General features: G+C 41.2%; 1 protein-coding gene across 1 annotated transcript; it reads left to right on the forward strand.

Annotated features, from left to right (window-relative positions):
- CLDN11 (claudin 11) lies at positions 1-26531 on the forward strand. Its single transcript, XM_058188028.1, has 3 exons — positions 1-321; positions 8334-8498; positions 25348-26531. Exons 1-3 carry the CDS (start codon positions 96-98, stop codon positions 25578-25580), a joined length of 624 nt encoding a protein of 207 aa, XP_058044011.1. The 5' UTR covers positions 1-95; the 3' UTR covers positions 25581-26531.

Here is a 26531-nt window from a genome sequence, read left to right on the forward strand (position 1 = left end):
GATCTCATTTCAGTGCCTGTAGCTGACCACTTACAGTCAGATCTTCGCCTTGTTGCTCGCCAGTTTTTCAGTGTTCAGCCAAGCTTACGGGAAGGATGGTTGCCACTTGTCTACATCTTACTGGGTTTGTGGCTAGCTTTGTCGGTTGGATTGGCTTGATTGTGGCCACTTCCACAAATGACTGGGTTGTGACTTGTGGATACACCATCACTACTTGCCGGAAGATGGATGAGCTGGGATCCAAAGGGCTGTGGGCCGACTGCGTCATGGCAACAGGGCTGTATCACTGCAAGCCACTGGTGGATATCCTCATATTACCAGGTATGGATTATCCAGCAACTGCCAACTCTGACTCCCAACTCAAACCAGACCTCACAGCTTCAATGCTGGCTTGTTATATTTTTAGATAGGACTTCTTAGGGAAATTTGGGAATGTTTGGTAAGATTGCTGAAAAATGTGTCTGAAAACAGACAAAAAAAGAAGTAATATATGGGGAATTCTAGTTATGTTTGTTTATAATCCTAATAATAACAGCAACAAATTGAGGGTTAATCTTTTATAGAAAGGGTGCATTCGAAATTATATTTGAATAAGCAGAGAGAGAGATAAATTTGTGAAGGAATTTAGGAAGTGAGGACACCAATAAAACCCTTAATCCCAGCAAGAGAAAAGAATAATCTCCTCCTCCTTTTCTCCTTCTCCTTCTCCTTCTCCTTCTCCTTCTTCTTCTTTGTCTTATTATTATTATTATTCTGTCCACAACAATATGAAGTCACAGCTGCCAGTTCTTTAGCTCATTTTGGCCTTCATATAGAATACAGAATAATAGAGTTGGAAGGGACCTTGGAGGTCTTCTAGTCCAACCCCCTGGTCAAGCAGGAGATTGTATATCATTTCAGACAAATAGCAGTCTCTTCTTAAAAACCTCCAGTGATGGAGCACCCACAACTTCTGGAGGCAATTAACAATCTGATTAATTGTTCCAACTACGAGGACATTTCTTCTTAGTTCTAGGTTGTTTCTCTTCTTGATTAGTTTCCATCTATTGCTTTTTGTTCTCCCTTCAGGTGCTCTGGAGAATAGGTTGACTTCTTCTTCTTTGTAGTAATCCCTTAGATTTTGGAAGACTGCTACCGGTCCTACTTTTCATTAGAATAGACATGCCCAATTCCTGCAATTTTGGAATTCTGTGCATTGAATTCTTCCCAGGAATCAAGGACATCATAATGTATTGGTGTAATATATATATATATATAAGGATCTGAGCAGCGTGGCCTTTTTCAATTGAGAGATGCAAATATTTATCAATACACAGATTTTCTAAGTGCCATCCAATATTTTTTTAGTATGATACTCAGTGTGCCATGTAACCATCATGGGATCACCATACCTGCTTTATGCCATAATCTTTTCCGTTTCGATTTTCAGATCTTGATATTTTCTGATCTTCTCCAATTCTTCGTCTTCTAGTCTATTTTTCCTGGTGTTGTCACATCAATTAGTAGTATTATGCACATGCTCAGATCATAATATCCTAATTTCTGGCAAATGGAAACAGTCAAAAGGGACAGGGCAAAACTCAATATTTTTTTTAAAAAAATTACTTTCCACCTGACTTCCAGTCACGGTGAGAGGTTGGCATGCGATCATCTTTTTAACGCCCATTTCTGATTCTGCAGCCAGGCCTTAATTTCTAGGAATTACCACTAAAATTTGTGTGACTCTGGATATTCCACATCTTGGGGGTATGTGGTGTGTCTCTATTTAACCATCAGCAAAATGGGACTCACAGATGCTTGGGCATTTGTTTTAAAATAGGTTGGGCTTAGGGGCTACCTGGTAAATCCTGTTTATAATATTGGGCAGGTCCTAGAATGAAATCTAATATACCATCTGGTCTGTATCACTGAGCTCCTCCTTGTTGGTGGGCTAGCTTCAGTGATTTTGTGTGGGAATGGAGACAATGAAAATATTTTCCACATTGTATGGTGTAAAATACAAAGCTATACAAACAGTAACAGCTGGATTTTGTTATTCCAGCATGGGAAGTTTGTGCTATCAGGGAAGATACGTTTTAGAATCACATGTCAAAAAAAGTGGTGGGGTTTTTTTTAGTGGCTCTCTGTGCTATTAGACCATGACTTTAAAAGAGACATTTTCTCCAGGAAGGATGTATTTTTCTGATAATAAAGAACTAAACCCAGGGTTAGCATGATAATTGGCATTATTATTAATAAACAGTGTTTATAGATTTATCAATTAGTCATTATCAATCAAAATTAAACTTTTGTTTAAGATGTTCCTCCTCTTCTCCAGATTTTAAGATCTGTGTGCGTACGCAATAATCTTTATAATCCAGATATAATGCACACACACAGATACACATATAACATTTAAGAAAGTTGAAAATATTAAATTGCGAGGTCTGATCATATTATGTGCATATGACATAAAACAATGCTTAAAAGATGGAACAAATTAGGACTGTTAAATATTTTATGTAGTCAACAATCCTATAAGTTTTTTCCTAAATATCTCTTATATTTTATTATATAAAATAATATATTTATCACTACTATTATCCCTCAGCTGTGGGCCAATGCCTTGATTTGAGGCTGGCCAGGAAGTTCATGACTAATGGGAGATTTCAGCCAATATGATATCATTTTAAAAAGTTTGGTATATTTGTCTAATTTAATTTTATTTCATTGTAACATTATGAGCACCAGTTCGATTGGTAAGAGTTTCAGCACCAATGGAACTAGAGACCTTTACTGTATATGTTGCTTAATGGACATGGAGCTCCCTGCAACTGGATAGAAATGACCACCAAGTTAGAGGGCTCTAGGAGGACAAGTTTGTTAATGACCAGTTTATATGTAACCTTCTAATTCAGAGATACATCTGAATATCATCTGATGAAGGTTGATAGATGCTAGAGGGTTTTCTAGAAGTTCTAACTAACAGCTATTAAATAGGATGGAGGAACAAATAGTCATCCAGAAAAGTTGATGTTATATTTTGCTTTTATTAAGTCCATGACTGACTTAACTAACCAGCATGATTAGTCTGCAACTGTCCATAAATTCAAGCATAATATGAAAATTGAAGTAGAGAAATGTCCCTTTCAGGAACTACATTACTCCAATACTTAGAAAAGATTTGGCTGAGATACATATCAAATTTTCTGCATACTTTGCACTAACTTCAATAAATGAGTTCTAATTCCCATCCAGCTAAAATTCTAAAAACCCCAGGAAATATTAGTGTAGAAGGACTGTAAAATTTATTCAATTTTGTCCCTGTGAATATGTTTCCAGGCCAAGATGTTTTAAATGCTAAGTTGACTGGCTAATCTTTTGCAGCAGGTTTCAAGTAATGGATTTTAAGATTGGAATACAAATACATTGATTAAAATTTTAAAGTCCCCAATAAAGTAGAACTTGCAAGCTAGAATTCTGCTCACTTTTAGCAACATAACATCATGAGCAGCCAGTGTAAACTCAAACTACAGGTTATTGCTCTCTGGAAGACCCTCTATAGTCCCAGGCTGTTTAACTTAAGTGCTCAGTTCTACACTAATTTCATACTTCTAATTTTCCGGTTTGCTGATACCAGTTTTTTCTAACCTGAAGTTATTCTGATGTGCATGATTGTGAATCGCATTATCTTCAAACCTCTACGATTAATTATTTATTGCAGCATCCAATCTGGGTCTGTCAGAAGTTTTGTCTTCTGAGCTGAAAGTAATACTAACAGAGTTGGAAGGGACATTGAGGTCATCTAGTCCAACCCCCTGCTCACCCTGTACTAGGGATTTGAACCACCAACCTTTCTGATCGTCAAGCTCAGTGTCCTAGCCATTGAGCCACCTAGTCAGGCTTTTGGACCTGTGCTACAGCCCATCTTCAGGGAACTTTTCTCTAGTCCTCTTTAGAGAAGTTCCCTGAGAATGGGTTCCCAGCATGAGTCCGAAAGCTCAGAAGGCAAAACTTCTGGTCCAAGTGACTGACCCAGATTGGACCCTGCAACATTATCCTGGGACATATATACTCATGATTATTTATTGTTATTTTTCATTCAGGAACTCAAAGTGGTCCATGCATATTCTTTTCCTCCCCTAGACCAGAGGTCTCCAACCTTGGCAACTTGAAGACTTGTGGACTTCAACTCCCAGAGTTCCTCAGCTAGCAAAGCTGGCTGAGGAATTCTGGGAGTTGAAGTCCACAAATCTTCAAGTTGCCAAGGTTGGAGACTCCTGCCCTAGACCACATTCTTACATCAACCTTGTGGGGGTAGGCTAGAGGAAGAGACTGAGGCTGGCCCCAAGTCTTCCAATTGTTCTATGGGCAAATGCAAATTTGACTTTAGAGCTCCCCATTCTAGCTCCAGAACAATTCTCCTCTATTTTAGATACAGATTAACAGAGTTGGAAGGGACCTTGCAGGTCATCTAGTCCAACCCCGCCCCACCCAAGCAGGAAACCAACCCTACACCATTTCTGACAAATGGCAGCCCAATCTTTCTTGAAAGCCTCCAGTGATGAAGCTCCCACAACTTCCAAAGACAACTTCTGTTCCATTGGTTGATGGTTCTCACTGTCAGAAAATGTCTCCTTATTTCCAAATCTCTCCTTGTTCAGTTTCCCTCCATTATTCCTTGGCTGGCCTTCGTGTGGAAAATAGCTTGACCCCCCCCTTCCTATGACAATCATTAAGTGTTCTATCATTAAGTGTTAAATTTGTACCCTATGACTATCATTAAGTGTTGTAAGTGTTGTACCTTGATGAACGTATCTTTTCTTTTATATACATGGAGAGCATATGCCCCAAGACAAATTCCTTGTGTGTCCAATCACATGTGGCCAATAAAAAAATTCTATTCTGTTCTGTTCTGTTCTGTTCTATTCTATTCTATTCTATTCTATTCTATTCTATTCTATTCTGTTCTGTTCTGTTCTGTTCTGTTCTGTTCTGTTCTGTTCTGTTCTATTCTATTCTATTCTATTCTATTCTATTCTATTCTATTCTATTCTATTCTGCTCTGCTCTGCCCTGCCCTGCCCTGCCCTGCCCTGCCCTGCCCTACTCTACTCTACTCTACTCTACTCTACTCTATTCTATTCTATTCTATTCTATTCTATTCTATTCTATTCTATTCTATTCTATTCTATTCTATTCTATTCTATTCTATTCTGTAACTGTAATTCTTCCTACCATTCAGCAAGCAGGCAAACTCTGCTCAGATTCTGCAAGTGACAGGAACATGGTACAGGTAGTCCTTGACTTACAACCATTTGTTTAGTGACTGTTCAAAGTGACAAAACACTGAAAAAAAGTGACTTATATCTGGTGTTCACACTTGCAACCATTGTGGCATCCCCATTTGTTTGCAGGATCAAAATTTGGATGCTTGTCAACTGGCATGTACTTCTGACACTTGCAGTGTCCCCAGGGTCATCTGATCACCTTTTGTGACCCTTCCCCACTGGCTTCCTTACAAGCAAGGTCAACCAGGGAAGCCAGGTTCACTTAACAACCATGATACCAAGTTAACAACTTGCAGTGATTCACTTAAAAACGGTGGTGAAAAGGTCAAAAGATGGGGAGCAACTCAGTTAACAACTCTTCTGCTTAGCCATGGAAATTTTGGGCTCAACTGTGGTTGTAAATCAAGTACTACCTGTAGTTAGAAGAAGTCAAAAACAAATCCCTTACAATCAGAGGTGGCTTTCAGCAGGTTCTGACCAGTTCTGGAGAACTGGTAGCAGAAATTTTGAGTAGTTCAGAGAACCGGTAGTAAAAATTCTGACTGGCCCCACCCCCATCTATTCTCTGCCTCCTGAGTCCCAGCTGATCGGGAGGGAATGGGGGTCTTGCAGTATCCTTCCCCTGGAGTGGGGTGGGAATGGAGATTTTACAGTATCCTTCCCCTGCCATGCCCACCAAGCCACACCCACCAAGCCATGCCCATCAAGTCACACTCAGAGAACCGGTAGTAAATTTTTTGGAAACCCACTACTGCCTACAATTTATTATTCTTAGAAATCGATTCACTGTTTGTGAGCTCAGAGGAATCTTAAGCATTCTTGCCTCACTTTTGGCTACATTTTTTAGTCTTGGAGATTATTATTTTGAGCTGATTAATTTCATTCTGCTTGTCAGCCGCGTTCCAAGAAATAACGTTTCCACCTCTTCCTTTTACGAGGTACCTGGCATGCATAGAGGCTTCCATACAGAGCATCATACATATATCTGACTTTGTGGCTGAGGTGGACATTCCTTGTTCTGTCTCCGTCCTCACTCTGGAGTAATGAGCTGGCTCACAGCCAATGGGTTCACGGCTCCTATCAGTCCTGGCCGAGAAAATGCAGCTGACTGCCAAAAAGTTCAAACAGATTAAGACTTCAGCTCACTTCCACACGGTTCAGCTAATTTGCTTCCCGTGGAACTGAGAGCAGTCCCAAAGCTCCTTATATATCCTGTGGATTATATATCCTTATATATCCTGTGGATTAGAGAGGCGGTCTCCCTCTGATGACGCCGCCTCTCTAATCTTCTGAAGCACGGGTTGATCCAGGCTTGATTAGTATGATTATCAGCTGCGTCTGAGGGCGTAGCTTGAGGAAGGGAGGAATCAGGGGATGTCGGCCTCATTACATCCTCCGACTGGCCTGGTTCTGGCTCCTGGAGCCGGGCCAAAGGAATCAGTGCTTCTGAGGTAAGCCTTACCGGCCCTTCCCCCTCGCTCTCGAAGTCACTTTCGGGCATGGGGCCAGGTTCAGGGGCTGGAGCCACAACATTCCTGTTGGGTTTTTAGTTCACCCCCAAATCCTAAAATGTGACAATCAGGAAGAAAATGATAAAAAAAAAAAGCTGCTGTCACTTTCTGGAAGGTTTGAAATAAATTAAACAAGCCCATACGTTTGCCAATACCACGGCAGTAGGAAAAAATAACCCACCAGTTCAAAATTGTGGTCCCTGCTTCCTGTTGTGATGTCATCTGTGCAGCCTTTGAAAGAGAAGGACTGGCCTTTCCTTTCTGGAAAAAATGGTTTTCCAGCCCTGCTTTAGAGATCCCACTAAGAGGAAGTACAGATGGACATTCTTTTCTCCTTTTTTTAAACAGTTTATTTATACATTTCATTTTATATACATAAGTGCTTAGTGAATAGTGTATTGTCTGGATCATTTTGCTTATATGCAGTTGTATATATACAGCGATGGGACGCGGTGACTCAGTGGTTAGGATGCTGAACTTATCGATCGAAAGGTCGGCAGTTCAGCGGTTCGAATCCCTAGTGCCACATAATGGGGTGAGCTCCCATTACTTGCCCCAGCTTCTGCCAACCTAGCTGTTCGAAAGCAGATAAAAAAATGCAAGTAGAAAAACAGGGACCAACTTGGTGGGAAGATAACAGCGTTCCGTGCGCCTTTGGTGTTGAGTCATGCCGGCCATATAATCAAGGAGACATGTTTGGACAGCGCTGGCTCTTCGGCTTTGAAATGGAGATGAGCATCACCCCCTAGAGTTGGCAACGACTAGCACATAAATGCGAGGGGAACCTTTACCTTACTATAGATACAGCCGGTTTGTACCTGTTCAGGCGAACCGGTAGTGAAGATTGCGGGTAGCCTGCCCACCCGCCTGCCCGCCCTGGCATCTTATTTAGCCACATTTTTGAGGCTGGGCACAGGTGTGGAAGGTGCGCTTGTAAGCAAAGCGCATACGTGGAAGGCTGGGTGTGTGCACAGAAGGCGCACACTCACATGAAGCGAGCGTGTGTGCATGCGGTGAACCTGTGTTAAGAATATATGTGTGCACCATGGCTTATGTAATAGTACTTTTCCCACTCCTAATTTTTACCTCTATTATCCAACCATTTGTAAAACAAATCCTATGCTGGAAAATACTCTGTATCTTCTTTTTCTTTTATCTTTAATGTCAGTCTGTCCATTTTTGCACAATCTAAATTTAATATTTCTGGTTTATAATCTATGTGCTGCTTTAACATTTTTTATTAACCATGAATGAATTTTTGTCCAATATTTCTTTGTTTTTGCACATGTCCACCACATATGACAATATGTGCCTGGTGTCAGGTTATATTTCCAACATTTGGCGGACAAATTTTTAAACATCTTTGCTAACCTTGCCGATTGTAACAATGCTGCCTACAGCAGATGGACTTTCTCGGTCATGCAAATCGATTGTTCCCCTCTGGGAAATGCCTTTGTTTAGTTGCGACTCTATAGGACAGCCCTCTTATTTAAAGCAGAAACGCACCGCTGAACATTGTAGGTTTGCAAATTCTGAAGTCTTTCTTCCCACAGGATACGTCCAGGCATGTCGGGCCCTGATGATTGCTGCCACAGTTTTGGGACTCCCAGCTGTTTTCCTCCTGGTGACTGTTTTGCCTTGCATCCGGATGGGCCATGAACCTGGAGTGGCCAAGTATCGGCGTTCTCAACTGGGAGGAATCCTGTTAATCCTCTTGGGTAAGGCTCCCCATGTCTCAATTCACTTCCTCGGGTGCTAATCAAACTCCAACCTAGCACATTTCCCAGTGAGAGATCCACAAAGCTGTACTTGACCACAGAATCATAGTCATCATCACACTCACCTGGGACAGAGCCAGCCTCCCAGTGAAGGCTGCATTCAAACATGTTAAGTGTTTTTTAAACAGGGCAACCTGGTCTACCCAATTATGGGATGGACTGCTCCACTTTTGCCTTTCAGCCCCAAGCCAGGAGCCTTCATAGGCAGTCGCTTTCACAACAAACTATTTTTATGTTGAAGTTATGTTTTACCAACAAAGAAATAAAGGGAGACCAGTATAGATCTATTTCAAGCTATTTAGCTCTCATCAGCTAGCCATACCCTTCTGGGATTTGGTAAAACATAAATGCAACATTCAAACATGTTAAATTAACCTGTTGTGAACATCTATATCTATACAATATATTGAATCATATGTTACCCAAATGGCACTAATCTGGCTAACTCACTCTAAACCTCAACCAAACTAATCAATGTTAACATGAATGGAGCTTAAGATGTTGTGTAAATGTATCTGCTTAAGTCCCTCCCTGAGCTGGATAGACAAACAGAACAGAATAACAACGTTGGAAGGAACCTCGGAGGTCTTCTAGTCCAAACCCCTGCTCAGGCAGGAAACCCTATACCAGGGGTCTGCAACTTTAAACACTCAAAGAGCCATTTGGACCCGTTTCCCACAAAAAAGAAAACACCGGGAGCCACAAAACCTAGGTGGGCGTGGCCAACATGACATCACTCACTTCCACTAGTCACATGATCCCCCCTAGCCATGCCTACCCAGCCAGTCATTAGGGCAGAGAACCGGTTGTTAAAAAACACCAGGAACCACAAAACCCTTTTGACATCTTTCTCTCCCTACCCCCTACCCCGTCTCTCTCCTCCTTTCTCTCTGTATCTCTCTGTCTCTGTCCTGGCCACTTCTCCATCACCTGCTGTCTCCCGTACCTTCTCAGGCCAGGCCAGGAGTGACTGGGAGGGGAGGGTGAGGAACAGGGCCAGCCAGTGGTGGGATCACCCAACAGGGAGCCACAGCAGAGGGCCCAAAGAGCCGCATGTGGCTGCGAAGCCGCAGGTTGCTGACACCTGCCGTATACCATTTCAGACAAAATGGTTGATGCAAGAGTCCATCCATTTTATGCTAGATGATTTTTTTGGAATACAGGTAGTCCTTGATTTACAGTAGCAACAGCAACAGCACTTAGACTTATATACCACTCCATAGTGCTTTACTGCTGTCTCTAAGCGGTTCACAGAGTCAGCATATTGCCCTCAACAATCTGGGTCCTCTTTTTACCAACCTCAGAAGGATGGAAGGCTGAGTCAACCTTCAGCCGGTCAGAATCGAACTGCTGGCAGAGGGCAAAGTTATCCTGCAATACTGCATTCTAACCACTGCTGCCACGCAGCATTCCTTTAATGACCATTCAAAGTTACAATGACACTGAAAATAGTGACCACTTATGACCATTTTTCAGACTTAACAACTGTTGCAGCATCCCCATGGTCACATGATCAAAATTCAGACACTTGGCAACTGACTCATATTTATGACAGCTGCAGGCTTATAAATATGACAAGCAAAGTCAGTGGGGAAGCCAGATTCACTTAGCAACCATGTTACTAATTCACCCACTGCAGTGATTCACTTAACAACCGTTAAGAAAGGTTGCAAAATGGGGCAAAACTTACTTAACAAACTGTTTCACTTAGCAACAGAAATGTTGGGCTCAGTTCTGATTGTAAATATTGAGGACTACCTATACTGGAAAAATGACCGAAGTTGACAATACAGTTGAGAATCACCACGACGGGGAAGCTTGTAGCGGGGTTGGCTAATTCACACAATTGCCAAATTGAAAGCAGCTACCAAATTGAGCCTTAGAGGAGATCAACCCTGATTGCTCTTTAGAAGGCCAGATCCTGAAGATGAAACTCAAATATTTTGGCCATCTAATGTGAAGGAAGGACTCACTGGAGAAGAGCCTAATACTGGGAAAGATTGAGGGCAAAAGAAGAAGGGGACGACAGAGAACGAGGTGGCTGGATGGAGTCACTGAAGCAGTAGGCCTGAGCTTAAATGGATTCCAGAGGATGGTAGAGGATAGGAAGGCCTGGAGGAACATTGTCCATGGGGTTGTGATGGGTCAGACACAACTTCGCAACTAACAACAGCAACAACCAAATTGAGGGGGGTTGTAATTTTTCAGGAACCCAAAGATGTCCATTGCATTGTGTTAGCAGCCAATTCTGAAGACGATTGTCCCTATGTGTCCTCCTCCCCCTACGACTGAGCTGCTCTGCTTATGATGGTCTGGAGCAATTCTCATAGAATGTATGTTCTTCTGATCAGTATGGAAGACCCAGTCAGTATCACCCTGACAACAATGGCCAATACAAGCATCGTTACCACCTGTGTATTTTTGTGCCTTGCCATCTCACAACAAGAGGCCTTGGTGTCTTTCTTCACCAGTCTGTTTAGCTGAGGAGGAGGAGGAGGAGGAGGAGGAGGATGGGATGGCCAAGAGGAGAGTAGCCTCTTTGTGCTGCCTTGCCCTGAAGTGGACTCTCTCCTTCTGGCAGCCAGCACTGACATCATGCTTTATTATAATGGGTGCCCAGTTTCCACCATATTGGAGAAGACGTGTCCAGCTGCAGTAGAGACTTCCAAGTTCTCTGCAATTTGCAAGATGTAGCCCCAAATCCAACGGTTTCAATAGGTTAAAACAACCAAAGATCTAGAGGGATTAACAGCAAGGATGAGGAAGTTACAGACTTTCAGATGTAGCCAAGATTGCGACTTCCACAGTTCCTAACCATTGGTTACACTGATTGGGACTACTAGGAATTGTAGTTGAGCAGCTTGTCTTGGATACACATAACTGAAGCCAAATAATGCCTGAGTACTACTGATCAGCTTTCTAAACTACCCTGGAAAGTTGAACAAGCATCCTAGGAAAAAAAGGCATTTCTGTACAGTATTATTCCGATGAAACTACAGAGATGAGGTGATGCAGACACGAGTAGCTGAGCTTGCTTCAAAGGAACCTTTGACTCTGGATGGCTGCACCTTTCTTAGCTCTTATCTAGTGCATTAGCTATTTGGTCAGGCATTTGGGAAGGAGCTGCAGACTCAGCATATCTGGAGGAGGCCACCTTAGAGAAGATTGCTTTAGAGACCACCCACAACTCCTCTTACTTGTAATTCCTATCTCCTTATATCTTCTGTTCTGCTTCTTACAGATCTGGTGGTTGCAGATTTATAGGATTTTTCTTCTTTTTCCTCCTTCTCCTTCTCCTGTTCCTCCTCCTCCTCCTCCTCCTCCTCCTCCTCCTCCTCCTCCTCCTCCTCCTCCTCCTCCTCCTCCTCCTCCTCCTCCTCCTCCTCCTCCTCCATCTCCACCACCACTTTTGTCTGTCAAAGTTCAATTTTAATTCCTTTGATCTCTATCAAGATCAATAGGAATTGAACCCCAATACATTTGGACAGCATGGAATATGTCCGTATAGTTTTCTGGGCAACAATACACAACAACTGTTAAGTGCTTGCAGGAAAAAAAGTGTGTTCAGAATGTCTAAATGATTTAATGTCAGATGCTCACCAAAAAGTCAAAAGCCAGGGGCCTTTCCAAACTCTTGCCAAGCATTATGAAATGCCTCCTGTGACCTTATCTGTTCAGTAAATTCAACATTAAATTTAGCACAGTGGCCTAGTACACACAACATGCTAAGCCTTTGTAATAGTTTCCAGTTGGCTTAGCATGATATATAATTCTAATCATTATGATTACTATATGCAAAGCAGACCATTACGGCTTGTTCAATTAAAAAAATGGAATTATTTAATTCATTTTTTTTTTAAAAGGACATCCGGACTTAAGACCATGTATCGAATGGTCGAAAAATCGAATGAGGTTGGACTTTAGTTGCAATTTTAAAAATTTGTCTAGCATATCTTTGAATGCACAATTGCCTTTAGTAAAGAAACTATTTATTTATTTATTTATTTATTTATTTATTTATTTATTTATTTATTTATTTATTTATTTATTTATTTATTTATTTATTTGGTCAAACACAACAATATATGTAAGTATAAGCATGAAATAACCACACAAAATGAATACAGCCAAAGGGAACATTAGGACAGGAATGGCAGGCACGCTGGTGCTCTTATGCACGCCCCTATGTTTGAAAATGGAAAGATCCTTAATAAAGGAGGAATGGTGACTTTGGCAGCTTAGCCATAACCCTTCACAACAGTGTTTTGAGGCTGGCAGAAATGAGAAGGATAACAATTTGGCTTCAACCCTGATACCATTCTTTAGTTATGTCGCTCATAAATTATGTGACACGGTCCTTTTGATTAATTTCAGAATTTTTCATAAACATTTTTTTTTAAAAAAAAAGAGGTTTTCTAGACTTGTGTTTGTATTTGCTAATGCTTAAATAAGCTATCTTCCCTTGGAATCACCTAGCATAAAGTTTGCCCTTCGAAGTTATACAGCAACACAAATACATGTTGTCCAGTGTGTAGACTCTGGATGGAGCCTGGGATAGAAAATTATTTGTCCATGAAGAGAGTTAAGGGAAGCCCTAAGGCACCAGAATAGGAAAGTTAGAAAAAGGGAGAATGAGTGTTGATTGGCTGGTATTTCCCGTGCTCTGTTATTGGCCTATACAAGCTGCACAATGATTGGCTGAAGATGTTCTCGGCAAGCTTCAAACTAAGAGCCATAATAATTGTGCCATGTTGCTGACCGGCAGATAAGGGAGAGTGGAGGAATTGTAGCTTGGTTTAAAACAATCTGCCAGTGGGAAGGATATTTATTTATTTATTAGATTTTTATCCTGACTTTATCACTTTATAAGTAAATCAAGGCAGTGGACATACATCATACTCCTTCCTCCTATTTTCCCCACAACCGCAGTCCTGTGAGGTATGTTGGGATGAGAGAGAATAACAGGTGCCAAGTTACCCAGCCTGTTGTTTTTCTTTCCTAAGGCAGGACTAGAACTCACAGCCTCCTAATTTCTAGGCCAGTACCCTTAACAGTACACCAAATTAGCTCTCAACATTACTCAATATCTCTTGTTTACATTTTTCCACTACTCTGAAGTCTCCACGGGTGCTCTCTTTTCCCATTTTGGGGAAAAATCCCATGGGAAGTTCCCTGATAGTCTCTTTTTAAAAAGATTTAATCGGAATATGGGAAGCCAGAAAGAGACTATAAACTGCTGAAGAATTTATTGTTCAGTGGGGAAATAGGACATTCACATCTTCCTCGTGGCTACTTGCAATGAAATCAGTCCGGGAATATATTCTGACCGTGAGAACTTCACCAAAATGTTTTATTTCTTTAAAAGAAATGTCAAAATGACATCTTTTTTTCATCAAATAGAGTAAGAAATGGACTGAAATGGATTAAGATGGCACAAAACTGGCAAGTCTTGAGTTAGCATCAAATATAATAAAAGGGTACCCTGTTTCCCTGAAAATAAGACATCCCCTGATAATAAGCCCAATTGCGGTTTTGAGCATATGTGCTAAAATAAACCACCCCCTGAAAATAAGCCCTCCCCTAAAAGAAGCCCTCCCTGAAAATATTTAACCGCATGCGCAGCCGGTCTCCACCATTTCCTCTGGTTAGGGTTAGGGAGACAGAGCTGGAAATCAGGTAAGATGGCAAGAGGAGCCTCGTCTTGCTCCACATGCCCTGTTGTGTCTGCGCCCCCCGAGCCGGGCCCTCTGCCAGAAAGTGACTTGGAAAGTGAGGGGGAAGGGCCATCAGGACTTACCTCGGGAGCACCGGCTTCCATTGCTCAGCTCCAGGAGCCAGAGGCAGGCCAGGTGGAGGAGATAATGAGGCCTCCGTCCCCTGACTCTTTCCCCCCCCCGGCCATGCCTCCAGCCCCAGCTGATGGCAATCAGGCCTGGCTGGACCCTAGGTTTCGTAGGCAGGAGAGGCAGGAACAACAGAAGCAGGGGTGGGACAGGCCTAGGAAGTGCTGAGTCATGGAGCCACACCCCACAGGATATAAAACCAGCGAGGGCTGCTATGCCTCTTCATAGCAGGCAAATCAACTCTTTAACTAGAGCTGAAGTACTGTTTGTTCCTGGGTGACTTATCGGCATCAAGGGAGATAACAGAGTCACTTGGCAGACGCTCGCTAGTTTGCTGCCAGAGCTGATAGTGCTGGCTAATTAAGCCATCACTCGGACGGAGGCGAGGGGGGACAGAACACGCCCCAAATAATAAGACCTCCCCAAAAATAAGGCCAAGCACTTATTTTGGGGTTCAAACAAATATAAGACAGGGTCTTCTTTTCGGGGAAACATGGTACAAGCAGAGTGGTACGTTTACAATAAAACAATTTCTAGGGAGAGGCAGAGTTAGTCATCTCTTCCTCAGTACCAACGTCCATAAATCAGAGGAGTGTTTCTGAAAACAGCAGAATCTTAGCCTAGAACTTTCATTTTCCCTCCAGAAGAGCGGTTTCTCCCACTTTTACTTCTCCAGATAGTTATTACTGACTAATCTTGGACTCCCTTTGATTGCAACCTTTAATCAAAACTTTAGGAAACTTTCGTCTTGGCACCTGTTTATTCCCTGGAGATGGCCATATTATAATTCTCTTATAACATTCAAAACATTTAGCTCAACTCACGTTCAAAACATTTAGCTCAACTCTTGCTATCAGTCCCAGGGCATCTGTTCTGCCAACGTAGAGTCTCTGCCACCTCTCCTCCTAAGTAGGCATTTTCTCTAACCTCCAGTTCAAGACATTTAGCTCATCTCTTACTACCAATCCCAGGCCATCCATTCTGCCAACCTAGAGTCTCTGCCAACTCTCCTCCTAAGTAGGCACTGTTCTCAGGTTTTTTTGCACCATGTCAACCCCCCCCCCCCGCTTTACCTCTATTGCCAGAGAAGCTCAACTTTGCTCCTATCATGGTTCCTCTCAGCTACAGGTTACTGCTTTTCCTGGAAAAACCAGCTAGGTAGCTTCCAGTCTCCATCTTGCTCATTTCTTTCAGGAGTTATTCTCTTTTCTCTTCCACATTCTTCTTCTGCCTTGGTCTTTTTAACCAGCAAAGTCAGGGCAGAGGAGAACCTGTTGAGAATGGGCAGATGAGTCCCTTCCTCTCCCCCACATGAGGCTTAGATACTGCACTAGCGGTGTGTACTCACCTGCATGGGTCCTTGATTGTGAGATGTTTGTATTAGTTGCTCAACAGAATTTGGGGGATAAAGGATTTGTTATGTTTTGTCTGAAGAAATGGGGGCCTCCTGATTCGTAACACTGGTAAGTCCCGAAAATTCAAATGCTATTCAAAAGTGCAAATGCAACTACATCTGCAAATATCTTTTCACTGATGAAGGGTCACATGGAATGAAGAGGTCCCACTAGCTCTTTTTAGAGAACATCTCCTTGTGGCATTGGCTTCCACTTATCTCCACCCCACCAGGGAGGCAGATTAAAGGTGTTTGTTTTTTTTTGTCACAACAGTATACACAAACAAATGTCATAGATAAAACAGCATATCTTGAAGAATATATATATATATATAATTAAAATTATGCATCAACTATATTAATTGGATATAATGAAGGGAACAATAGGACAGGAACGGTAGGCACATTTGTGCTCTTATGCACGCCCCTTATAATTATAATATTATAATTATAATTATGTTGTCTGGCTATTCCAGCTTTAAAGAAATATTCTTCCTCTTCTTGCATCGTAAACGTTGCTGTGTGAACTGCAATTTCTGATGCCTTGATGACATTAGCATTGACACAATGACGGCCTTCGAACTGTCCAGCTTTAATTGGCTATTCTAGGCTGCTGCAGGCACATTCCTTCCTTGTGAACACTGGGCACTGCCTTCAAGGCCATTTTGGCTTGGCTGCAAGACCTGGCTTTGGCAGATGCTTGGCCAACCCTCTGGAAAGACGTCTATGGTGATTCTCAATCATCCAGATCATGATTGTCCCAAATGTGCTTTTCCAAAAGGCAAACTGGACTTTCTTTTTTTCTTGAAAACATTATACTTCTCATCTAAGAAGCTTCTTCAGTGCTGTTCCCTGGAAAGGCGCTAAAGGGTTCCTTTTATACCCAGCTCTTTAGTTCTTATTGCTAAATGAATTCTTGGTTGCATTTGTAAATATGACTTTTGCAAACTTTTTAGAAGAACATAGACCTGTCGTCATCAATTTTTAAGGATTAATTTAATTTGATTTAAACCAAGAAAGAGGGCTGTTTGGCCAGGGTTTTATTATTAGGTCTGTTCCAGACTAGTATATTACAGTTTATGTGCTGCTTCTGCATATAAACTGCTTCTGAAATTGATAAAGGTGTTCTGCTAGCCTCCCGTTTTTTTTTTGTCTGTAAGGCAGGTTATAGAGGCAGAAGGTGATTTGGATGCTGCAGCCAACTGCTGACCATACTTCAATCCCCTTGTATCACTTCCTCAGGTTCCATCTGGTATCCAAAAGAGACAGGAGGAAAAGGCACAGACTGAAGGGAAAGGGGCCTCTCCTGATGCACCTTGCAATCCCTTTGCCATGCTGGCACCTGTGTTTGAAGGCGGGACTAGTGATTTTTGTAAGAGCACCAAACTCATGTCCCCAAAACAGCCTGGCTGACCGGCCAGAGCAGCGAGACATCTTTTAACAGATTAACAGAGTTGGAAGGGATCTTGCAGGTCATCTAGTCCAACCCTGCCCCACCCAAGCAGGAGACCCCACACCATTTCTGACAGATGGCAGTCCAATCTCTTCTTGAAAGCTTCCAGTGATGAAGCTCCCACAATTTCTGAAGGCAACTTCTGTTCCAGTGGTTGATTGCTCTCATTGTCAGAAAATTTCTCCTTATTTCTAGATTGAATCTCTCCTTGGTCAGTTGCCATCCATTATTCCTTGGCTGGCCTTTGGGTGCTTTGGAAAATAGGTTGACCCCCTCCTCTCTGTGGTACCCCCACAAATATTGGAACATTGCTGTCGTGTCTCCCCTGGTCCTTCTCTTCATTAGACTAGCCATGCCCAGTTACTGCAACCGTTCATCGTACGTTTTAGCCCTCAGTCAGGGGTAAAATGCTCCCAGTTCGGACCGGATCACGCGATCCGATAGTGATGGGGGCGGGTAGTTCAGAGAACTGGTAGCAAAAATCCCTGCCTCCCCCACCGCCCACGCCTCGCTGTTCCTCTTTTCTGTCCCTGAAGCTCTTGGTGATATAGCTGCAAATGGCCTTAAATGACTGCCGCAGCGCTTCAAAGGGCCGCACTACAGCTGATCAGTGCTGTAGGCGGCTAGTAGACCAGTGCGCTCCCAAAAAAAGGCAATTAGTAGACTGGTGCCTCTATTTTTGGAGAAGGTAGACCGGTGCGCTCCCACGTTTTGTATACTTTGTTTATTATTTTTATTATATATTATTATTGGCCATGCCCATTCAGTCACCTGACCACCAAGTCATGCCCACCAATTAAGCCACGCCCACAGAACCGGTAGGGAAATTTTTAGATTTCACTCCTGCCTCAGTCCCCTAATCATCTTGGTTGCTCTTCTCTGCACATGGGATGAAGCTGGACAGATTTCCTGGAAAAACTCACCTGAGCATCGTCCTGCACTCCTGTACTGCATTGAGACTATTTTGGGAACCTAGGTTTAATGCGCTGCCACAGAAGAGCATTAGACCTGTATTAAAACAAACAGATCTATTGAGCTGGATACATTTTCAGAAATAACCTGCAAGATAGTTCAGTAGCAGCAGGGCAATCAGGAATGTGGCTAAAATTTCTGTCCCAAACACAAATTTCTAGTCACCAAGCCTGTATGACACTAAAGGTAGTGATTGATTATTGTTTTTGCGGCCACAGTGATACAGGTAGCCCTTGCCTGACAATCGTTCATTTAATGACTGTCCAAAGTTACAACGGCCCTGAAAAAAGTGACCTATGACCGTTTTTTCACAGTTACGATCTTTGCAGTATCTCCAAGATCGTGTGATCAAAATTCAGATGCTTGGCAATTGGGTTCGTATTTATGACCATTGCTGTGTCCCAGGGTCATGTGATCCTTTTTTGCAATCTTCTGAGAAGCAAAGTCAATGGGGAAGCCAGATTCACTTTTAACAACCGGGTTAGTTGTTAGTTATCAACTGCAGTGATTCGCTTAGTGACCGTGGCAAGAAAGGTCATAAAATGGGGCAAAATACACTTGACAAATGTCTCAGTTGACCACAGAAATGTTGGGCTCAATTATGGTCGTACGTTGAAGACCAGCTGTACTGGGCAGGAGGGTGAACGCACCAGTTGCTGCACTTTAATTATACTACGTTGAAAAATGTAAGGGAAGCCCTAGAGCAGGGGTCTCCAATCTTGGTAACTTTAAGCTGTCAGACTTCAATTCCCAGAATTCCCCAGCTGGGGAATTCTGGGAGTTGAAGTCCATCAGGCTTAAAGTTGCCAAGGTTGGAGACCCTCTTCCCTAGAGACCAGCCTTGTCATTGTGGCAAAATAGGCATTGTTCATTGGGGCAGCCCAGTGTATGTCAAATCACCATGAACCATGAGATAAGTTGCATATAAATATAAATAAAATAAACCATTCTTTTCTGGCAACTCAAAGTCTGTAAGAAAGCATATTAGCCCGGCTGTAAGGAAGAGCCCTTTCTTGGCACTTAATTAGTTAATGCATTCTTCTGGAAGCAAATCTTTGAAGCCAGATGAGTGAAAGCTGAGCCATTCATATGAATTAATTTGAAAGAACAATCATACTTTGGTTCCATCCAGCTTCCCTGGGCTGGTATTTCCTAGCTGTGCTTGTCTGTCCAAATGTATTGGCCAGATAGCCCCAGAAACATCTGGATGTGCCTGAAGGGTCATCTGGGGTAAAATGGCAGCATGACCAGATGATCAAGGCGGTCTCCTTTTTTATGCGCACGTGATGCCTGCGAGACATGTTAAAAAGGCAGAGGGTTAACTGTCAATCATTCTTGCCATTTTGATGCTTTTGACTCTCAGTTGATGTCCTGGTTTGTCCTGAAGAATGAAATACAAAACCTAAAGTAATCAATCAAGGCTTACCCCACCTGCTGGTGGGACTCTTTCCAAAAGACATTGAGAGACCCACCCAACAAAGGGATGCATGCACTCATATTTATACATCTCAGAAAGGCAGGAGAAACTAATGCATAGGTAACACATGATGTAAGCATCGTAGTCATAGGTAAAGGATTTCAAGTTACTCAGGAATCAAAAACAAGGAATAAAGCAATAAAGTAATAAGACAGGAAAGAAAACGTTCACACATGCAGAGAAAAGGACAGTTTGGGAATGTGTTAAAATTGCAATTCAATAGAACTGATCTAATAAAGTAAAAACTTTGGCCTTACATCTCTAAATGTCAATTTGATTTAACTGATTCCATCTATTTAAGAACAGATTTAGATATAGTGTCTTTTCAGCAGAATTCAATTTAGAATGGCTAGGTTAAGAGTTGGTTTCAACAAGCTTTTATTTAAGTTTTAAGTGACTGTTAACCCTAGTTTTGAAAACTACTCTTTAAAAAATAATCTACAAGTATTTTGCTATTCCCTTGTATCTCATTTGTACTGTTTGTCTAAGAAAACCCCCCACTTCTCAGTGCTTTTTCCCTTTATATACTGGATGAAGAGGGTTATCTTTAATTGGATACAGTCCATCAGTATCCATAGGGTGTGTGTATGTGTATGTGTATGTGTATGTGTATGTGTATGTGTATGTGTATGTGTATGTGTATATGTATGTGTGTTACCAGTGGCAATTATAGTTGTGTGAAGCTTGTTTTTCCCAATTGCTATGATCTTGTCCATATCTACAAAAAAGGCAGGGTCTCAATTATTTATTTATTTATTTATTTTATTTGATTTTTATACCGCCCTTCTCCCGAAGGACTCAGGGCGGTGTACAGGCATAATAAAACCGACAATACAATATACAAGTTTAAAATACGATTTAAAAAACTTATTTAAATTAGCCCAGTGATTAAAATTTACCATACTAAAACCCCGTTTAAGATTAATAAATTTAACATTAAAATCCCAATTTAAGCCAGCCCCGCGCGGATAAAAAGATGAGTCTTGAGTTCGCGACGAAATGTCCGAAGGTCAGGTATTTGGCGTAAACCCGGGGGAAGCTCGTTCCAGAATGTGGGAGCCCCCACAGAGAAGGCCCTTCCCCTGGGGGCCGCCAGGCGACATTGTTTGGCGGACGGCACCCTGAGAAGTCCCTCTCTGTGGGAGCGTACGGGTCGGTGGGAGGCGTGTGGTAACAGCAGGCGGTCCCGTAAGTACCCAGGTCCTAAGCCATGGAGCGCTTTAAAGGTCATAACCAACACCTTAAAGTGCACCCGGAAGGCCACAGGCAACACAATAGAAAATTGTGTTGTCACAGCCACAAGTTTGACTTTTTGACCACTCCCGACCATCCCGTGGATATTTCATGAGCATCTGCAGGTGTCCTCTGCTTTTCTCAAAAGGAAAGTTTGACCGCTCCCTGAACAGATGCTGCTGGTTCAGCCTTGGCTAAAATCTTTGCAAATGGATGTAATTAGAACGGCAAATCTCAGTTGTAAGTCTAAAATGTTAGCAGGATGAGAAAGAAACACCCTTGGCTGATGGAAGGGAGGGGGAAAGGCAATGCAAGTTTGCAAAGGGAAACAAAGACAAAGCAGAGACAGAGGGGAAGATGCCGACTGGAACAGTTCGAGATGGAGAATGGAGAAAGAGATACACAGAGATAAAAGGAGGAGAGTGTAAAAGGAGGCCTCATTGTAAAACTGCAGCAGGAGTTGTATGAAAGTAGATTCATTCAGGTTAGGAATTAGGAGGAATCAGGAGATCCTCAAGAGGCCTCACTGTCCACCAGGAGATTAGATGCCTAGCGAAGCAGTTTCTTCCCCTTGTCTTAAGAGGTCTTCAAACAATGACTTGAAACCAATAGAATAGAATATTTGTAGCTCGGGGTTGCACTGAGCAGCCCTTGGTGCTCTCTGAGCTTGGTTGTTTTCTTGCCGATGTTTCATTACCCAACGAGATGACATCTTCAGTGCCAAATTAGGTATTGAAATGTCTGCAAGAAAATGGCCAAGCTCAGAGAGCAGAGCACCAAAGATCCCAGACCCCTCTGAAACACTTTAGTGGATCCTATACCAAGCAAGGGGCTGGATTAGATGATTCCTGAAATCCCTTATCGTTTTATGATGATATGATTTTCTGGCAGGAACATTTCTTGGTTCCTGTTTTAAATTGCCTGTTCCCGGATATGATAAAGAGTGTTGACTATGCAGATATTTTAATTTCTGGGATCAAGTCCTAATGTTCTCACTTCTGCTCCTCTTTGAAGCTACCTAAATCACTCTGGAATTAATGGAATCCCCAAACAAATGCGCCCTCCCCATAACATTTCATAGGCTGCGCAAAAACTTTGTTGCACGGTTGCTCAACGTCCATCATGGGCTTGGGTTAGATGTTTGATGCCCTGGTTCTAGATGGAAACTACTTGACCTCCACGCAGTCATCCGTCCTACTTTTTTCTCTTTTTAACAGCTGCAGTTTTGCTTGTTGCATCCTTTGTCCTGGAGACCTGTGGGATGAAGTTATCCCTCTTAAGTCAAACATTTGATCCCTGTTTTCTGTTTTTTTAAATTTATTTTCCTGTATTTTCCTTCTTCTTGTAACTTTGGGGCTTTGCTGCTGCCGTGTGGTCTCTGGGACACTGTAGGTTCGACTAGCGTTCTGCTATTCTTGGGTTCTTAAAGAATTTAAATGATTGAATCCAGCGTGGCTCTCCTCTGCAGGCAATAAAATAATTGGCCAGTTCAGTAGTTCTCAAATGTCAAGTTTTTTTTGTTAATGTAAGTCAAAATTGGGCTTCATCTTTTGATAGTTCCATAGTGTTGAATTCTTATGGCATAAATATGACATATTTATTGCATAAATATGGCATAGATATGAGCCAGCAGTATGCAGCAGCTGCTAAAAAAGCCAACACAGTTCTGGGCTGCATAAACAGAGGGATAGAATCAAGATCATGTGAAGTGTTAGTGCCACTTTATAATGCCTTGGTCAGGCCACACTTGGAATATTGCATCCAGTTTTGGTCGCCACGATGTAAAAAAGATATTGAGACTCTAGAAAGAGTGCAGAGAAGAGCAACAAAGATGATTAGGGGACTGGAGGCTAAAACATATGAAGAATGGTTGCAGGAACTGGGTATGTCTAATTTAATGAAACGAAGGACTAGGAGAGACATGATAGCAGTGTTCCAATATCTCAGGGGTTGCCACAAAGAAGAGGGAGTCAAACTATTCTCCAAAGCACCTGAGGGTAGAACAAGAAGTAATGGGTGGAAACTGATCAAAGAAAGAAGCAACTTAGAACTAAGGAGAAATTTCTTGACAGTGAGAACAATTAATCCGTGGAACAACTTGCCTGCAGAAGTTGTGAATGCTCCAACACTGGAAATTTTAAAGAAAATGTTGGATAACCATCTGTCTGAGATGGTGTAGGGTTTCCCGCCTGGGGAGGGGGTTGGACTAGAAGGCCTCCAAGGTCCCTTCCAACTCTGTTGTTATTGTTATTATTATTAAACGTAAAATAGAAAACTTTGGCTCTTTAAAATTCCCTGAACACAGTGGTATGGGGGCCAAAAAAATCCGGAACCACTGTGTGATGAATGCCACACTTCTGTTTTATGGGCATGCAATGTGTCAAACTCACATTAAAAGAACCCTATGAGGTTTTGTGTATCTCATTTCAATGCTCTCCTCTGAGGCGGACTTTCTAATGCTTTGCAGAAAGCTGATGTCCAATTTCTACCTCCCTCCCCCAAAACGGTTTCTATGATTTTTGTCTTCTTCTCAGGACGATTGAAAATTTCTTTTGAATTTCTCTTTGTGGAACATTTAAACTGACTTGTCTCTTAGAAGGAGGAGAAGATCCTGCAGCAATCCACATTTTCATTTTATATATAATTATTTTATTTATTTATTTATTTATTTATTTATTTATTTATTTATTTATTTATTTGTCACAACAGTATATATAAGCATAAGCATGAAATAACTATACGATATATAAGCATATATATAAGCATAATTATGTAATAACTATATTAATTGGATATAATGAAAGGGAACATTAGGACAGGAACGTTAGGCACGCTTGTACTCTAATGCGCACCCCTTACAGACCTCTTAGGAATGGGGTGATTTTGGGAAGAGACCACAGAATCTGGTAGTGTATTCCAAGTATTAACAACTCTGTTACTGAAGTCATATTTTCTGCAATCAAGATTGGAGTGGTTCACATTAAGCTAAAATCTATTGTATGCTCGTGTATTGTTGCGATTGAAGCTGAAGTAGCCTTCAACAGGAAGGACATTGTAATAGATGATTCTATTATATATTATATTATATTATATTATATTATATTATATTATATTATATTATATTATATTATATTATATTATATTATATTATATTATATTATATTATATTATATTATATTATTATATTATATTATATTATATTATATTATATTATATTATATTATATTATATTATATTATATTATATTATATATTATATATTATATATTATATATAATGTTATATATTATATATATATAATTACTATGGAAATTTTTATTTTTATTTCTATTCATATTTAATGGACACATGGAAAGCCAAGGACACTTCACACGTTTGAAGAGATGATTGTAAAATAAAAGACAGATTGCACAATGAAATATTTCCTTCAAAGTAATCACTGATTTTGATGAGCACGCTTAGAATTTTTATTTTATTTCAATATCTAGTTAATTATTCAGGAGTTTGGTTCTTGCAAAGCGAAATTATGGAGAGAGGAACTTATTATCTCCTTTTCTTATACCAAAAAAAAAAAAAAACCCACACAAAAAAACAACCAACCCACACAAGAAAGAAAAGCATAATGAAAACAGTAGCAGAGAGATGGAAAAAATATCTTATGATAGAATCCTCAATAAAAATAGAAAGGTATTAGATCCAATGATGGAAGAGACAGACACAGCTCTTTCAGTAACAACAGCTCTTTATTAGTAGATCAGTACAACCCAACTGGCAGCACATGGAAGCCAACTTGCTTGTCTGGCAGTGTCCTCTTTTATAGAGGGCTGCCAGACGGCTTAACCAATGATCTTTAAGTATTTTCCCACCTTTTTGGAGGACCTGAGTGAAAACTATAGCACACTCCTTTTATGGTACTCTATTTCAGGTTCACCAAAGGGGAATATTTCTTCACACAATATATAATGCATTAATTCAGTTTACGACTTCAGGCCACTAAGCTTTGGTGTAGCTGAAGAGTGAAGATCTAAGAGTTAGCAATCCCATATTCCGCTTAGCCATGTTTGGCAATTTTCAAAAAATTGTCCTTAAAAACCGAAGTGTCTTTTTTGCACCTTGGACCAATGAGTGAAAGACAACTGTTAAAGCGCTTGAGCAACTAAAAAATAGTACTTAATGTATCTGCTCTTTACAGAGAATTCATTCAGAAAAATCAGTCAAAGGGCTTACACGACAACACATACTAGTAAACGCTGTGGATATGACTGCGCAATATTCTGACCTTTAATTTTATTTTAAATAGAGGTGCACATTTCAGATGCTTGTTTAATCTAGGATTTGTCAATTGCTGTTGTATTGTAGACTCTGCGATGGGCTGCAGTGATGTGTTGTTGTTTTTTTCCTTTTCAAATGTTTCCCCAGCTCTGTGTGGCATTGTGGCTACCATTTGGTTCCCTGTGAGCGCTCACCGTGAAACCATGATTATGAGCTTTGGATATTCCCTCTACACTGGCTGGATTGGATCGGCTCTTTGCCTTTTCGGTGGATGCATCATTGTTTGTTGTTCAGGCGATGCTCAAACCTTTGGAGAGAACCGCTTCTACTACGCTTCTGGATCCAGCTCTCCCACCCACGCGAAGAGTGCCCACGTATAAGAGCTCCTGAAACTTCCCAAGCCTTGGAGAAACTTTTTTTTTTTTTGGCACAAGTGGAAGGGTTTACATTCAATTTTTGGTCTTCCACTTACTCCCATCTTCTAAGCTGCATCGGTTGTAGAAGATAGAAAGAAACAACCAACCAACCCGGTGTTTGTAACGCATAAACACCCCATTTCTCTGAATAGAAATAGCAAAATAAAGATCAAGCTACGTGCAGACACAGTCTTCTTTGGTCAGGGCTTTTTCATTCATAATTCTGTCGAAATATTAAGCCTCTTTTTCTTTCTCCTTCCCTCCTTCCCTCCTTCCCTCCTCCCCTCCCTCCCTCCCTCCCTCCCTCCTACTAGGAAGAGAATTAACAAATATGTATCTGAATTGCCTGGAACTGATTTCTCACAGAATAAGTTACCCTTTCCTTTTATCTCATTCAAGGCCATCTTATCTGGCAGTGCTTACCAAGTCAGGCGAAAGACTCCCCTGCGTTCCAACTACAACAATGTTTTCTTTCCCCAAAGATTAAGGGATATCTCTTTGTTTTCTCAGTCTGAAAACAGAACAAGCACTATAAGGAAGATGACCATTTCAGTAACAGTGGTGTGTGTTGTTGTTTATTGTCTACATACATCAGTATGAAGGAAATTAAAGAGAGCCATATCTAATTGCAAGATAAATAACAAAAGAAAAATTGTATATATCTCCTTATATATATAAATGGGACCGATCCTACATGTATTTTCTTCAGTCTCTTTTCTGCCAACTTGTATTTTTTTTTACTTTTGTTTCAATTAATTTGTATTCTGACATAAACGATTGAACTATTATCTAAATTTTTGTACTGTAATCAGATGCCAGTTCAAGGCACGTCCTATGAATACTGATGATAACGATGTCTTTTGTTCCGAAGTGAAATACTGTACAATATACTGAAATAAATGTTGAAATTAACAA

The sequence above is a fragment of the Ahaetulla prasina genome, chromosome 6 (genome assembly GCF_028640845.1).
Source record: "Ahaetulla prasina isolate Xishuangbanna chromosome 6, ASM2864084v1, whole genome shotgun sequence".
NCBI classification, from domain to species: domain Eukaryota; kingdom Metazoa; phylum Chordata; class Lepidosauria; order Squamata; family Colubridae; genus Ahaetulla; species Ahaetulla prasina.